We start from the raw sequence: 15,411 nt of genomic DNA on the forward strand, positions 1-15,411 counted from the left end.
ACTGCATGAAAAAACCCCACGCACAAACTTCTTAGCTCCAGAGCAGCTGCTGGATACACCTGGAAGAAAATAAAAAAGCTGATTGAAAGTGCAGTTTAAGTAAAGATGATGATGATGGGAATCTTCTGCAAAAAAACCCTATTCTGGCTAAATGCCATGCTGTGCTTCCTTCTCCTCAGAGAAGAGCTCTCCTGGGGATGTCTCTCCCTTTCAAAGGCATTTCTTTAATGCCTGCTTGTAGAGCACTGGATCCCGTAGGCCAGATGCTGTCGCAACTGCCTGCATTGGAGTTTAATAATAGGCTGTGGATAAACTACCACTCTGTCTTCCCCATTTTAGGTTTTTAAAGAAAAAACACAACCCAGTGGCTGTACTCAGCTATTTAAATAAAAAACCTGTTGCAGGCTGTCTAGCAAAAGGTCAACACCACCACCAAAGACTCCTGATAAATATGCAAAACTTTCTGGCCGATGGAAAGGAGGCTGTGCTGGTGGTCCTACGCTAGAGAGAAGTAAGCGCTGGAAGTAGGTGGAATATATAAAATGTCAATGGGTCAGTTACGGGTTTCTTCTTGGCAGTACGTTGTGGAGGATGCAAGTCTGGTCAGATATTAATTAGTGATAACTAGTGATTCTTTTAAAAATATGTCAGCCATGCTCATGGCATGTTTGGGTGTGCAAGCAGGGAAAGCATGGATCACTACCTTTGGCCTGGGGAGTGTTTTTAGACTCATGCCAGTGTAATGGGGCTCATGGGTAGCTGCAATTTCCCCAAGGGCTATGCTATGTTCAGGTCAGAACAACTCCCAAGCTAGCCCCAAGCTTCAACTGAGTTTAAGATCTCACTATAAGTCCTTATCTGAATTGTAGCCCTGGACAATTTACTGCAGCCAAGAGCCAAACAAGGATTTTCATTTAACTCCCAAAACATCAAGAGGAGGAAGATGCTTCAATACTGTTTTGGCTGCAGCCCTCAATGTCCGTGCCCAAGGCAGCACTGCCTGTGACAGTGCTGTGACGTTTACGTTCACAGAGCCGGCAAAGCTCAAACTGCTGATAGAGGTTAGGGGAGATCAGGCCTGGTCTACGGATGAGTTTCTCAGTCTGGGTGGCTAGTTGTCCCCTCGGGACTCCCAGAATTGTTTGTCAGCAAAATGGAACATCGTCACCTTGGGTTTGCATCCTAGTATGTGTTTGCAAGCTGAGCAAGTTGCATACTCTCAAACATCAGCTCTAAATCACAATTCCTGCTCTCTGTCAAAGGGACTAACAAATCCCTCTCTCACCTTTCTTTCTTGCCTGCTTAAATTATAAATTCTCATTACAAGAATTGGCTCTGCTAATGCCCAGCCGCAGTGTCTAATGCAGTTCTGTTCCAGGAGTGGTCTCTATTTGCTACCCTAATACAGACAAGCATGACCCAGGAATTCATGGCAGATCACAGATCCAGAGGAAGGAATTTGAAAGTTTTATTAATAGCCATCTCTGTAACCTCATGCAGGTCAGACCGGACACTGAGCAGAGCTTAAAAGCTGAATCCACGCTATCACAGGAGGGGCAGAAAGATGTGCCTAGTCACAGTATTGTAGGGGTAGAGATTTCTTTCTTTAGGGTTGGTTGTCCAGATTTCCAGTGAGAACTTTCACAGTGTCAGAAGAGTGAAATAAAATATATTTCAGGAAGAGATTTTTGAAGACTGCAGAAGCCAGCTGGATTTTTTTTTTTTATTTATAATTTTTGTCATGGACTGAACTAAGCATGGACTATTTAAAAAACCATGATGTGTCTGAAAATATATTGGCTTTGCCTAGAAGAGTAACTCAGGTAAACAGGTAGACTACCCAAGACAACACCTGCTGCCTACGGTGTGTAGTTAATAATGTAATCAGTGCTGTAGGAGGGCATCATGAAGAATGGTTTGAAAGCTGAATGTCTGGACTGGTTGAAAGTTTGTGTGACTTGAAGCTGGTGGTTGATTCATGAGGAATATGCTTCATTCCTTTGAATGCAAAATCAATACAGAACTGTGGTAAAAAGGCAAAGGTAACTTTTCCTAAATAATTTTCTGTAATAGGTCTCATCTATGTCTTGATTATAAGCATAGTGTAAAATTTTTGAAGTACTTAATTAGCTGATTATTCAGAGGAGTATTTTCTTTTTTCATATTACCCCCATTCTGATTAGTGCTACTCACTGATACAGCAAAACATATTCCAAGATCAGGTTAATTGTCTCTGTGAATTAAATCGAATGTTATATGCTGTATTATAGTTTTTTAAAATAGATTAACACTTCTATTTTTGCTGTAAAAATGTGTTGTTAAAATAGCGAAATATTTATTAATTGGCTTTTTCAGCATTAGATAATGTGTGATCCCTATTCTGACCATGGGAAATATTTGTTCATTGTAGTTAATGCTAGAATATTTTCAGGGAAAAGAAATGTCAATACTTTCAACTGCCATTAATTAAACTTGTAACCTGAGTGCCACTGACTCCAGCACTTCCCAGGCTTTCACTAGAAGGTTTTAAATTTGGTTTTGATGAACTAGGTGGGAGTTATGACTTGCTTGGGATAGAGGCAGGATTATGTTCCTGTTCTGAGAGCCAGTGTCAGCCATGGAAACCCTTTGACCCCTCCATGGTTCTGCCAACATCTCAGTCCTGTTGATTTGGTGCTAACCCAGGGCTCCCGTGCAATGCTCTGAAATCAAACTAATACTTTTAGCAGATGATTCCTGTAAAAGCAATTTGGTCCTGTTTCTTTTTCCCTGCAGAGAAAGTGTGCTTCTATCATTCTCAATTACTTGCAGGGTGGTTGTAAGCCTGTACAGGATCATAACAATCACACTAAACCTCCTATATTTTCTAGGAATCTGGGAATGCCACTGGGAAAGCAAGGCTGTCCCTAGCGTCGAGCGCAGCTTAGTTTTGCACTTTGCTATATGTTTTAGCAAGCCCTGCTATAAGGAACTGTTAATAGTAAATGTACAGCATTATAGCCATGGCAGCCTCTGCATTAGAGCTTCTTACCAGCGAGAGGAAGACCTCACTCCTTTTCCAACAGAGATGGTATCAGCAATGTGAAAAGGGGATATTTTATGCACTGGGTCATTTCTCCCCCAATGCCTATGTGACCCATAAGTGGTAGGAAACTGGTCATGATTCGATAGATGATGTAATGTACATCCAGTGTACAGACCATATGTTATCTTCAGGACACTTCCTCCAATTCAGGCATCTCCACAGGTAGGAGGCCTGGTGCCAAATTAGCCATTGTCATCTCCTCGTGGCTTAGCCCAACTCAGAAGGAAATAAATGTTTACATCTTAGCTGAATCCTTTCAGCTTCCTTCAATATCCCAGTTTAAGACATATGGATTTGTGGCAGTGATGGGGGACTAGACATTGTGTTAAGCTAGATTATGATAATAAATTCTTGTGTTATATCTGCAAAAGAATTAATATTGATAAGCATATGTTGATGAGTTTCATATTCAGCAGAACCTTCCAGGCATATACCTATGTGCCAGTGCTTTGCAAAATCAGGGATCTAGCAGTTGACACAAGCATCATAGAAACTGTAAATAGGCTTGATTTAATTTCAATTTAGGGGAAAAAATGAGATGTAAAAATTGTTCTACTAAAATCTTTTACAGCCCATAGTATTCTGCTATGCTGTGTGTGAAGTTTTTTAATTTGCATAACAGTCATGAAGAGGAGTGGAGGGTGGCTGAGCAGGCAGGGAGAGAAAAAATCCTGAAGGGGAACGTGAAGCATGTTTTGCTTTACTCTGAGCCTGTACAATACTGTGAGTTTAACATGTTCAGTTATGCATACTGTGATTTAAACAACCGACAGACAGATCTTGCTGTCTGAGACACTAAATGCCCTTGCTTTCAGCTGAACTTGGAATGCATAATCAGTCAAACACTGATTCAAATGACAGGTTAAATGAAAGGTACTTAAGGAAATTCCCAATCAGATCTGCCCATCAGAAGTGAATATTTCTGTTTCATTTGCATTACAAAATAAACTGTGGCTTAGAATTACGGGCTGCATATTGTCCTTTCAGCAGAGAGATATGCTTGTTCCCTGCTCAAGAGAAGTAGAGTCTGACTCCTACCAGGTTTTGTCCTTTTGCTAATTCATCTTTCCTTGTGTGGAACTTCAGAAACATGGTCTTGCTGGTTAGCCAAGATTTCGTTGTCTTTGAGAGTCAATTTTAACTTTTTTTCTTTTTTTTTTTAATTCAGTTCTGCTTCATTTGGATTTAAGAGCGAACTATGAGCTCCCATTGGAGGGTATCACTGTCTGGAGCATGTTCATGTTTGTGTTAGAGGGCTCAGAGTCTCACGGCTCAGGCTGGAGGAGTTTTTTGTGATAGATTATCTCTGATAATATTCAGCAAGCAGCTCACATACAACAAATAAAGGCCGTCAACGTGTAAGACTGACTGCTTCTGGCAGCTTCGTATTATGATAGGTTATGAGCAGTTTCATTTTGCCACTTTTGCTTTAGCCTCTGAAGTCTATGCTCCAAGAAACGATATAGGAATACCCTTTCTGAGCTTGTGCATATCAGGCAGCTTATCCATCTCTCTTGCCATCTCATAAGAGGTATTTTGAGTAGCTGATACTAGTGAAGTGACACCTGATCTTCTGGTGATGGAAGAGATCTTATTTACTGGGTTCCTGTGCTCTGGCAAGATGCTGGCTGGAGTACAGTGTGATGCGGCCTGGACTCCCTGTATGTTACCAGTGCCATTGTAGCTACATTGCCAATTGCAGGGTCAATGTCTATGTGACTAGCAGTCAGTGCTGTACCCATGGCCCAATCATACCCAGCAAATCTGTGTTTGCAACACAATTTACTGTAATGTCCTTTTCTGCAAGCCCTTCTCAAAATCTGGAGGGGCTCTTTTGTTGCCCGTTGCTTGCTTAAGTGCAGGGTGTAAAATCATTAGAAAAAATTTAAATTGTTCTCTGAAGAGGCCTGATGCTTTCAAGGAGGCTGGTAGTTGACAAGTCAAACTCTCAAAGGTCCCCTGGGATGGAGTGCTGGCATTGCTCATTCTGCCCTTCTGCATGCAGCATGTGACTATTTTCACTTACAACAAATATTGCAGGCAACCTTAAGGATCCGTCGAAGATTTGTGAATAGACAACCTATTTCTTTATGCTTGCACTGAGCTGCTCTGCTTCCAGTTCTGCAGTGTTGTTGTAGTACTGGGCTGAAGGCAGCAAACAGATTTCTTTTGCATATGACATCAGGAACGGTGTCTGCGCAAGATCTGGCACAGAAACTCTCCTCCACTTATAATACATATCTTTGTATTTGCTTTTTGCTTTAGGCATGCAGCTCTCCTGCACATAGGCCTCTCAGGTGCTGTATCTTCTGGCCGGCTTTGATATAGCGGAGAGGGATGAAAGGACACAGAAAATCAAAGACTGACTGAGAGTACATGGCGCTTCCTCGCTGTTTACTGCAGCTCAGGCTGACCATCAGTCCAGGAGCAAGAATAGCTGCTAGGCTCGTGAGTTTGGTGCACTACAGCACAGATATCTCAAGAAAAAAAGCACTTTGAATGGAGGGGAATAGAGTAAGAAAGGCTGAAAGCATTTTCACCGAACCCTAGGTGATATTAAAATCTGCAAAGATGGCATCACACCCATAGAAGGTCATAAGTAGCCAAATTCTGTTCTCTCATGCTTTGCTGTTATGGTAAAATAACTCTTGGAGCAACTGAGACCATTTTCTTGGAGAGGATTTTCAAAGCTGTCAGTAAAAATCCAATAAATCAAAGCATTAAGTACCTTTTCCTTCACATCTGTTCTTACTGGCCTTACCTCTCAGCTTCCCCAGCAAATCTGCCTGTATAGTATCTTGTGGGGCCCCAGCTTGGGATTTCTGATGGCGATACTGCTTTTCCTGTTACTGAGAAGGGTATGCAGTTGGATCCATCTAAATGGTACGGTTCCTATATGGCAACACTCATATTATATAGGCTTACATGAACTGCTTGTTAAAAGAAACATATTTGGCCCTAGAGCTGATGACTTTGACAAGAGGGAGTCAAACTCCTTTTGCTATTTAATTTGTAGTCCCCTGGTATGTGTATTATTCCCAATACAGTACAAATGAGTGCATCCAACTCAGTTATTTTTCTAACCAAAATACTGTTTTTCTTCCCCCAGTTCAGGAAGACCCTGAACCACAAAATGGTGGGAGAGCATTTGCAAGGAAGTATCAGTATGTCCTTGTCCTCTTGTTCTACTTTTCCCTGTGTATCCATCACTGGCCACTGTCAGGGACAAGGCACTGGGCTGGATAATCTTTGATCTGACCCGGGATCACCACTCTTTCTATATGCACAGATGATAATTGAAGCATTTAGCAGGGTTCAGAAATGCATGTGTGGGAGCTTTGGAAGGGGCTGAAGAAGGACGTGTCAGAGGCTGGATCCCTATACCTTCTCTGCAAAGTCAAGGGTGTCTGAAGGGCTGGTCTCCCCTGGGGGTTCCTGTCTGCAGGAGGTCAGGGTGACCAGGTTCCTACCTTAAACACTTATGTTACTTTTGTTGCTTAAAATTAGGTAAGGCAAAACCTACTTTAGCCCTTCATTGTCTTGCCTAAATTGCCCTAGCTCATGCTGAGGACTAGCCCAGGCGACAGGAACTGGGTTGAAAGGGTTGCACAAAGTTATCTTTGGCCTTTCTTCCCATGCAGCACCAATTACAGCTGAGACAAAGTCCAGAAACAGTCCCTGCTTGCTACTTCACACAGCTGGGCTGCTGGCACACTAGAACATTTTGCATATGCTGATTCAACTGTTGGAAAATTTATTCAGACAAAAATCTTCCCATTCTCTTAGACAAAGGATTTTTTTCCCACATTTTGTTGTCAAAATCCTTTTCCCATCTGTTAGTGGGGCAAAACAACCTCCTAGCCAGGACGTTTCATTCATGGATAAAGCTTTCATTGGAACTTGTTTTACGAAGCTAATGGTTGGGGCAGATTTTGTTCCCAGTGAAATCAGCAACAAAACTCCCATTGATTTCCCTGGGAGCTGAATCTCGAGCCTCTCTTGACAATGGGGAGATTTTTAGAGGAGTTATGATGGCTGTGGCCAAGGTCTTGTTGCTTTGCCCTTTCAAAAGAGAACTGTTGCTGGTGGAGGAACAATCAGAATATTTGTCTCTTTAAATGAATGGTTCTTAGAGCCTGCACTGAGAGGCAGTCTCCCTCTCTGCGGCTGTGAGGCTACTCAGAGCCTCCAATAAATCAGCATGCAGGAACTGAGTGCTCTGTCCTTGAAGAGATGCACAGTGACCTTGCTTATGCTTACTCTGGAGGAATAACCAGGGGAAACATAGGAGCCCAAATAGTGAGCGGTCTATGACTCAAGGCGCTGCATTCTGCATGCAAATGCTACAGTACCGGAGGCATGGTACGGACGGCACGCTGCTACACAAAATGCAGCTTTCTTGCTAGCCTGACCAGATTGCTGCTGTTGTTTTTTGCAGGGGACTGAATGAAATCCTCATGATCGTTACATGCTTGTTCAATAATAGCACACCCCAGTCACGTCTGCTTGCAAGCACATTTCGTTGGAATCACTGAGCAGAAGCAAAGAAGAGCTGACGACTATGTGTTTCCAACGCGGGTTGCCGGAGCCCTGTGTTTGCCATTGGCTGCAGTTTTCTGGTTTATTTGCAGCTTCCCCCATCTGGAATATGAAAATGGGATTGAAGTAGATAATTGCTAGCAGCGGGTTTTCAAGAGAGGCTTAGAGGGAACAGAATGCCTCTTGCACAGCACAGGCTGCCTGTGCTGAAAGAGCTCTGAGAGATGATTTTAGATGTTACCCACGTCTGAATCTCCTGGAAACTTTACCGTGGAAGCAAGCCATTGCGCACAATCCTGGATCTAACATCCAAAAGGTGCAAGGAAAGGGCAGCAGGGCCAAACAATGGGATACCTTGTCCTTGGATTGCTCAGAGAAAAGCCAGCAAGCGTTCCCCTCAGCTTCCCAGCAAAAAGGGCATGAAGGCGACAATGAACTGAATTTTACCCAGCAGAGCTTCAGTGGCTTTTGAGAAGGATGGGATACACTGACCCTTCATCAAGCAGGGATTTGCTGGGAAACAGAACTTTGTTCTTCATATTTATCTGCGCCTTTGCCGTGGTCACCTTGCTGCAGCAGATCCTTTATGGGAGAAACTATCTCAAAAGGTAAGGGGGGATTTGAGGGAATAGGAAAAGTTGTTTGATCGGACTGAATGGAGACAGAGATCCAGCCATACCATTATGCAGGTTCAAACCACTTCTCGGTGTTGTGTAGACAATATTAATAACTTGTCAATCTGGGAAGGTGCATCTGGCATCTGTAATGTCTGTTAGATTATTAATAAAGGAGAATGTTAGGCAGAATATAATGATTTGTGTGTTTCTTAGATTGTGTTTTAGTCCTCAGCTGTTGTAAAAATCTAGGTCTTACTTAACTTTAGCTAGACTGACTTATACCACCTGAGTATTTACCCCTGATCAGACCCTGCCATATAGGCTTTTCACCTGATGTAAGTTCAAGCTGAAATGGCTTGAGAGGTTGAATTAAGGTAGCATGCTCATTGCCTAAACTTTAGTATTTTTAGAAACAAACATGTGGGTGAAATTCCTAAAATCAAAGTGGCAATATTAGCGTTCCAAATAACAGAGAATGCACTTTATTTTTTCACTGCTGTATTCTCATGAATTTACTGCTGAGACTGCTTTGTTGTAGAGCACATTAGTCTTTGATCTGAAAATGGTACTGCTCTTTTTACAGCAAAGACCAGTGGGGATCTTCAAGTGTTTAACCTTGACCCATGCAGAGTTTATTTTACTTAAATCTAGTTTGAGGTGTTATGGCTTGTATGATTTTAGAAAGGGGAATGCTTCTCTTACATGCTTTGAGGTAAGTGGGTTTCAGTAGTGTAGGCAGCTGCTGTGGAATTTTTGATGAGAATTTAGCTGTGTTTTGCCAGAAGAGATCAATGGTTTGGTTCTTATCTGGTTTGCAACTCATGTAATTGTTTGCCTTATGCCAAGAGCAAGCAAAACGCTGACAAATCAGCAAATGTTTCTCACTGGGGGGGAACAGCAAGCATGATAGTAATGTGTATAGACAGGAGTGTTTTAGTTTATTCACAGAGCAATTTGTGTGCCTTGCTTAGCAGTGGGGCCTTGGCTGGGGGACTTTGTCTGGTTTTGGGCACCTCATTTCCAGAAAGACGTGACTCAGTTGGAAGGAGCCAAAGGAAAGCAGCAAGAATGAGCAGGGGTGTAGAAAACGTGTTTGTTTGGCTTGGAGAAAATTGAGGGGGGATATGATAACTGTCTTGAAACACCCAAACTATTTCTGCCAAGAGGAAGGCAATAAACACATCCCTGTGAAGACTAATGACATGGCAAGAAGTCAAGGGCTTAAGTTGCAGCAGGGAAAATTTGGGTTTAATCATGAAGGGAAACTTTTAAAGAATAAGGCTACCTGAGAAGGTATAAAATCTCCATCTTTGGGGGCTTCAGGAACCTGTTAGGTAGAAAAGGTAGTACCCAGCTGCCTTAGTGTTGAGAGGATGACTTTATGACCAGTTCAGGTCTCCTCTTATTTTCTCAGTTTCTCCCACTTGTCCTAAAGGCCTTGTAGCCCTACCAATACTTGCTTTTCTAAGTTGAAATGACTGCAACAGGATTACAGGAATGAAAAATAAATCCAAAGTATAGATTGAAATGAAGAATAGCAAAGTAAAGATAAAAAGGTGAGAAGATGCAACTAAAACTCTTTCAGTGAGTGATCTCTGTGGTCAGTCTCTGTCCTGCCTCATGCCCTGGGAGCCTCTCCTGTCATCCTGGCTGCAGGGTGATGTCCGATTCTCAGGCTTTCTAGGAGAAAGTCTGGTTCTGAGCACTCTGCCATCAAAGGGTCTTAAGCAAGATGTGCATACATTTTGTCACTTTGACTGGAAAACACTGGGTTTTTTTATTTGTGGTATTTGTTATGTTTTTTTTTTTATTCCAGCTTGTAATTATTTGTTTCTATTCCTTTTTTTAATCACATGAAAGAGTCACGCCCCACTCAGTGCAGCGAAAAAGAGGTTTTACTCCTTTCTGCTGAGAAGTGGTAGTTCCCATCTTTGATGGAAATAAAAATGCAGGATGTGGTAGTCTCAGGCTGTCAGTTATCAATGATAGAAAGGTGATTTACATAGCAGCCTACATCGTTACCATAATATTATCATGAAGGTACTTTTTCACTTTTTCTTTCCCTCTCTCTGTCTCATGTCCTGCAGTACATTATGGTGACAATTCCCAGGCAGTTTGATTGCCAGTCCGCTCCGTGCAGGGGTAGCTGTAACCTTTAATTAGTCTTTTCTTTCACAAACCTCCTGTGTTAAGTCTGCTGGTAGAAGCTGATGCTGGCTGTGAGGTTCCTTGGACACGTTATAGCTGGAAACTCCAGGGATCACGGTGGAGCTGGTGGTTTTGGAGAGCATCGTTGCAGAGGAGAAGTGGGATATTTATAGCTTTGATGCCGCTTGCCAAGCTGGAGCTTGGGGACGCTGCCTAAACCTAAAGCCATTTACTCGCTAGGATTCAACATGCTGCTTGTTTTATGATAGCCTTTGCTTGCATCCCAACATCTGCAACAATAACAGGCCTCTGGGCCTCTTCCGAAGGCAGCAGGAAGAAATTCCCTACTGTATTTAGAGAAACCTGAAAATTGCCCTGAAGTACTATTCCAGTAAATGTACAATGCTTTTAAGCCTAAATATAACACAAGGCTAGCTTGTTTCTCGCAAGAAGATGGCGGAAATGGGTAAAGGCCAGCAAGGCGGTGGGAATCTGACCTAAAAAAAGCAGCTTGGGCACAACGCAGGGGACAGCATAGACTAGAGACTGGTCCCAATAAATGGTGTGGACAAAGGCACCCTTTTCTGGGAGAAAGATGGAGAAGTTAGCTGTGTGGCTGTAAGCTGTGCCATGCCACTTGCCCTTAGAAGCAGGGAATGGGCTAGTTTTATTGCCATAAAGACCCACCTGAAGCTCTCTGTGGAGGGTGCCATGGAGGCTTGTGGTCCTGTGTTTGCCCACGTCCGTGCTCCCAAAGCCTGGCTGTGGGGATGGCAGGACTGCAGGCCGGAGAGGATGCTCCAGGAAAGAAAGTCTGCTCAGTGAAATTTGATAAGGGGGCCCAGCCTCCAGTCAGGTCCTCTCTCCCCTTAATGAGATATTAATGAGCTCCTGGTGTTGCTGGAAGAAGGGGAGAATGTACAGATGGAATTTCTAGGTATTCACACATTTTTCACCCACCATATAATGTTCTCTGCTCCTTCCCCTGCTCTTTTGGACTCTGTCATTGGAAGGCAGAATCCTGCCTACCTTTTTTTTCCCTTTTTCAGTTTTCCCCCAAGTGGGATGGATGTGGGTGCTCTCAGCAAAGCCAATGCCTCATCCCCATAGTAGCAGCTAAAGTCCTAACGAGAGAGTTAAACTGCAAGCTGGAGAGTGACATCGGGAAGCTCTGGTCTCTGTAGCTCCTGATCCTGAGTAAAAAAGGATGATGAAATGAGATATAATTAAGGGACTTTAATACAGATCTCTGGGGTAATTATTTTTATTTTAGGATTAATGTGAAGATTAAAAATCCACTGCATTGATCTGCTAAAGTAGGTTAAATGCTGTGGACTTCTGCTTAAAACCAGAGCTGCCACTTGCTTTTGTATTGACTCATCTTTCTAATGCTCGGCTTGCAGCTGAATTTTCTTTTGAATCAGATGCTCAGCTGAGGGCTGGCCTTTTTTTGTGAGCTCTTGTTTGGCCAGCAGGGAATAATCCTGGATTATATCAGGAAACTGCCACTACAATAAAAAAATGTTGAAATGGTCCCCGTCTTCATCTCCCGACCTGTAGCATGGGAGAGATCAATAGGACAGTCCTTGTCTGCTTTGGCAAGGGAAAAATAGCAGAGCAATACTTTGCTATATACCTATATTCTGTTGGCAGGGGATTCACTAAATACTGTTTTTTTTTAACAGCCTGACTTCTGCACAGGGTGAGAGTCAGCTGAAGAAGGGAATCTGCCCCTTTAAAACTGTTTTTTTTTTCCAGCCAAGCGAGGAGAACACATTTTTGAAACTATTAAAGACTTTAAATAAAGAATACCCTGGGGTCTGTCAGAGAGGGCACATACAATAACTCAAAGAATCACACAGCAAGAAACAGCAAACCTTCCCATGCAGGCAGCCTACATTATTTGAAAGCTTTACATCTTCTAAATGAGAATAAAACATCACTCCTATGTGGTGTACACTATAATTAATATCAGGCTCTCATAACTTGAGGTTATACCACCATTTTGGTATTTCTGAAGCAGCTTTTATTGAACAGTTGCAAATCCATCCCCAGACATCTTTACCCCTTTCTTTACCCATATAAGAAACATGGCTTATGATGAGTTTTTGCACAGCATGGGCAAATAAGGAATAAACCCACAGAAAATAAACCTGGACTACACCTTGAGAGATCGTTTAGTCTGTACCATGCTATAAGTCAAGATTATATCTTACTTATACCTCTGACAGCAGTAGTTGTGATGTGGACACAGAGGCTGCATGAGGCCTGAGTTGTTTTTTGTCCTAAGCTGGGCTCTTGAGGAACTACAGCCAACTCATGTCAGCGAGAGCTCTTGCCCCATACCTGGCATGTGCTCCTCTGCCCTGTTTATAATACCCTGTGAAGATGATAACCGTAACCTAAGACCATCTATTCCAGTGTTAAAAGTCTCTTTCAATTTAAATATTTTTCCCAAGAGACGTAAGCTGAAGGTCACCTAGTGAGTCATCTCTCTAACACACAGCTCTGTGCCCCTCCATTTCTAACCGGAGTGAAATATTATCCCAGCAAAATGACGTGCGACCCGTGAATCACCTCGCCGAATCCCTGACGGGGCTGCAAAGCAGGTCTTGGTTTTGGTTAGTTTTCTTCAGAGGAGAAGAGCACTGGAAACTTCAGGAGACAGCAAAGTCTTGAAACTATATACACCAATATGTATATGTATATGTACGGGATATGGCCATCACCTTAAAGTGACTGGATCTACTCTAGCATAGCAGGAGAAGCTGATGTTCCAGCCATGCTGTTCTTGCTAAAAGTATTCCCAAGAGCATTTCAAGGGGATGGGGACCGGGCTGCTGGCATCTCCATCGTGCCTAACTAACCTTGCAAAGATGAGGAGCTGAATCAGCCCCCCAAGAGGTCAGAGGAGCACTGGAGCCTGTGCTGGGGGAAGAGATGGCAATGGATGGAGGGGGCAGAACAAACAGGGAGCTGATAAATTAACCCAGCTGCTTGCAAAGTTATTCCCTGCTGGTCACCCCATTCCCTTTCTCATTGCTGCTGTTGGTTGCCTTACATAATGCTCCTGTCTCCCCACATCAAATAAAAGGGGAGAGCTCACAAGTGTGTGGCATGTGAGTTAAAGCTCTGCAAAAATTTGCAAACAATCACAGCTCTATCACAGGCTGCAACAGAGACTTTTGTTGTGAAAAGTGTCCCGAAGCCAAAATCTTACCTTCTGCTACTTGGAGTTTTTTTCTGACTCATAACTTTAATTTGCTTTTAAAGGAAAGCATCAAGTGGCTGAAGTTTTAGTACCAGGGCATGAGGGCATATTATTTCCTCTCTTGTGTTCCCTGGCAGTGCTCTCTATGGCTCTGATGCAGAAAACAGGCAGGGTTTGAATCCCTGCTTTTTAATCCAGACTTGCTTTATTTCTAGCATTGTTGTATTGCACCTCTGCTGTTAAGATGGCAAAACCACTTGCAGATCTAATCCGTGAATTGCCAATCTTCCATTCCCCAGATGACAGTAATTTAAGGTAATGAAAGTCAGTTATTTCAATATTTTACATGTGTAAATTGCATTATCCTGAATGCGTCATTCCCTGGTGTTACACCATGGTCCTTCCTGAGCTCAAACCACAGGGGTTGTGAGTCACTACGGAGTGACCTACAGACACTTGCCCCTTTCTCTGTGGCTGTGGCCACCCAGCACTCCCTAATCCAGTTCCCACAAGCCCAGCCTGCACAGGAGTGGTTTGTTTGCATAGGGTTTAAATCATGTTGGGTTGTAGGAGCTCTGCAGAAGCTTCTTGCTCCAGATTAATGAATTATAGGTGTCCTGTTTACCAGCCTAAAGATGGCCATCGCCCTCACTGATTAATACAGAGACAATTAAATCCTGATTCTAATCCACATAATACTCAGTAGCAGGTTGCTTCAGTCTCTAACTTTGCTGTGTGGGGATCTAGGCCTGCTTTAGTCCATGCAAACAGCTCTTTTTGAACATTTGGCTGAGTATCTAGGCTAACGCCGCTTTATGCACTTTACACAGTTCTCTTTCCTCTGCATGACAAAGTAATGTCTGAGTTTTGCCGATGCACGGCATTCAACACCTGTGAATCAAAGCCCTTGTATCCAAAGTGGTTTAAAACCCATGACATTTCTTTCAAAAACATCCCTGTTACAACCTGCCATCAACTTGTTTTATGTCGTTTTGAAAAAATTAGCTGCTTGCCCTCTATGTGTATGGGCAGGTACAGACTTCAGTCTTACCTACGTTTGTAGAAAGCCAAACCCAGAACCCAGGCTTCCTGTTTTGAGTTGAGCTGCAGCTGTGTCCCCCACAATGCCAGCTGTAAGCGATCACGTCTGTGACCGCTGACCTCCACGGCCAGTGTTCCAGACCTCCTGGTAATTCGGTCTTTTATTTTTGACCTGATTGGAGCTTCCTGATCGTTCTTACACTTGCTGAATTAGATTCAGACATAGCTGCTTTGCAAAGCTTTGAATTTTCTTACTTTCACTGTGCCTCATTCTTACCCTTGATTGCTTTTTCATTTCATTTCTCATTTTTTAATTCAAGTGTATTCATTGCTCAGCAGTCCATGCCTCCCTCAGGCAAATTGTGGACTTAACCTTTTATTTCTTTGAGGCATCCTTGCCCTTCATTGCTTGCATCCATTTTGCTTTTTCATCAGCCCTGCAGATAGTCACTGTCCTTCCACGTCCTCTTTATTTAGTTAGTTTTATGGTTTAGTTCTCATGATGAAAACCTTAAAAGCAATCTCTGGCACTGGTAGTTTCATGGCACTTTCCAGAAAAACAAATACAGCCAAGGCTGGGCTTTTCACCGTCCCAGCTGAATATCTTGGGCAGTCAACAGTTTGGAGGGCTTGCACAAATGGTAGGAGGAGATTGTGCCCTCCACTTCTGTGCATGGAGAGAGGGAATGTTGCCTACTCCTGTGGCTGATACTGAGAACAAACTCATTGACTCTAAATGGGATTTTGCTCATTGTCTTCAGCACGAGTCC

At 43.0% G+C, this 15,411-nt stretch overlaps 1 protein-coding gene across 3 annotated transcripts in view; it reads left to right on the forward strand.

The window, feature by feature from the left end:
• The first annotated feature begins 8,101 nt into the window (after nucleotides 1-8,101).
• Nucleotides 8,102-15,411, forward strand: part of ST8SIA5 (ST8 alpha-N-acetyl-neuraminide alpha-2,8-sialyltransferase 5) — a 40,548-nt gene continuing 33,238 nt past the window's right edge. For all 3 annotated transcript variants that reach the window (XM_059834119.1, XM_009816462.2, XM_059834120.1), the window contains exon 1: nucleotides 8,102-8,232. In XM_059834119.1, the coding sequence (XP_059690102.1) occupies nucleotides 8,102-8,232 (131 nt within the window). The remainder of the gene's footprint in view (nucleotides 8,233-15,411) is intronic.

The sequence above is a fragment of the Gavia stellata genome, chromosome Z (genome assembly GCF_030936135.1).
Source record: "Gavia stellata isolate bGavSte3 chromosome Z, bGavSte3.hap2, whole genome shotgun sequence".
Taxonomy (NCBI): domain Eukaryota; kingdom Metazoa; phylum Chordata; class Aves; order Gaviiformes; family Gaviidae; genus Gavia; species Gavia stellata.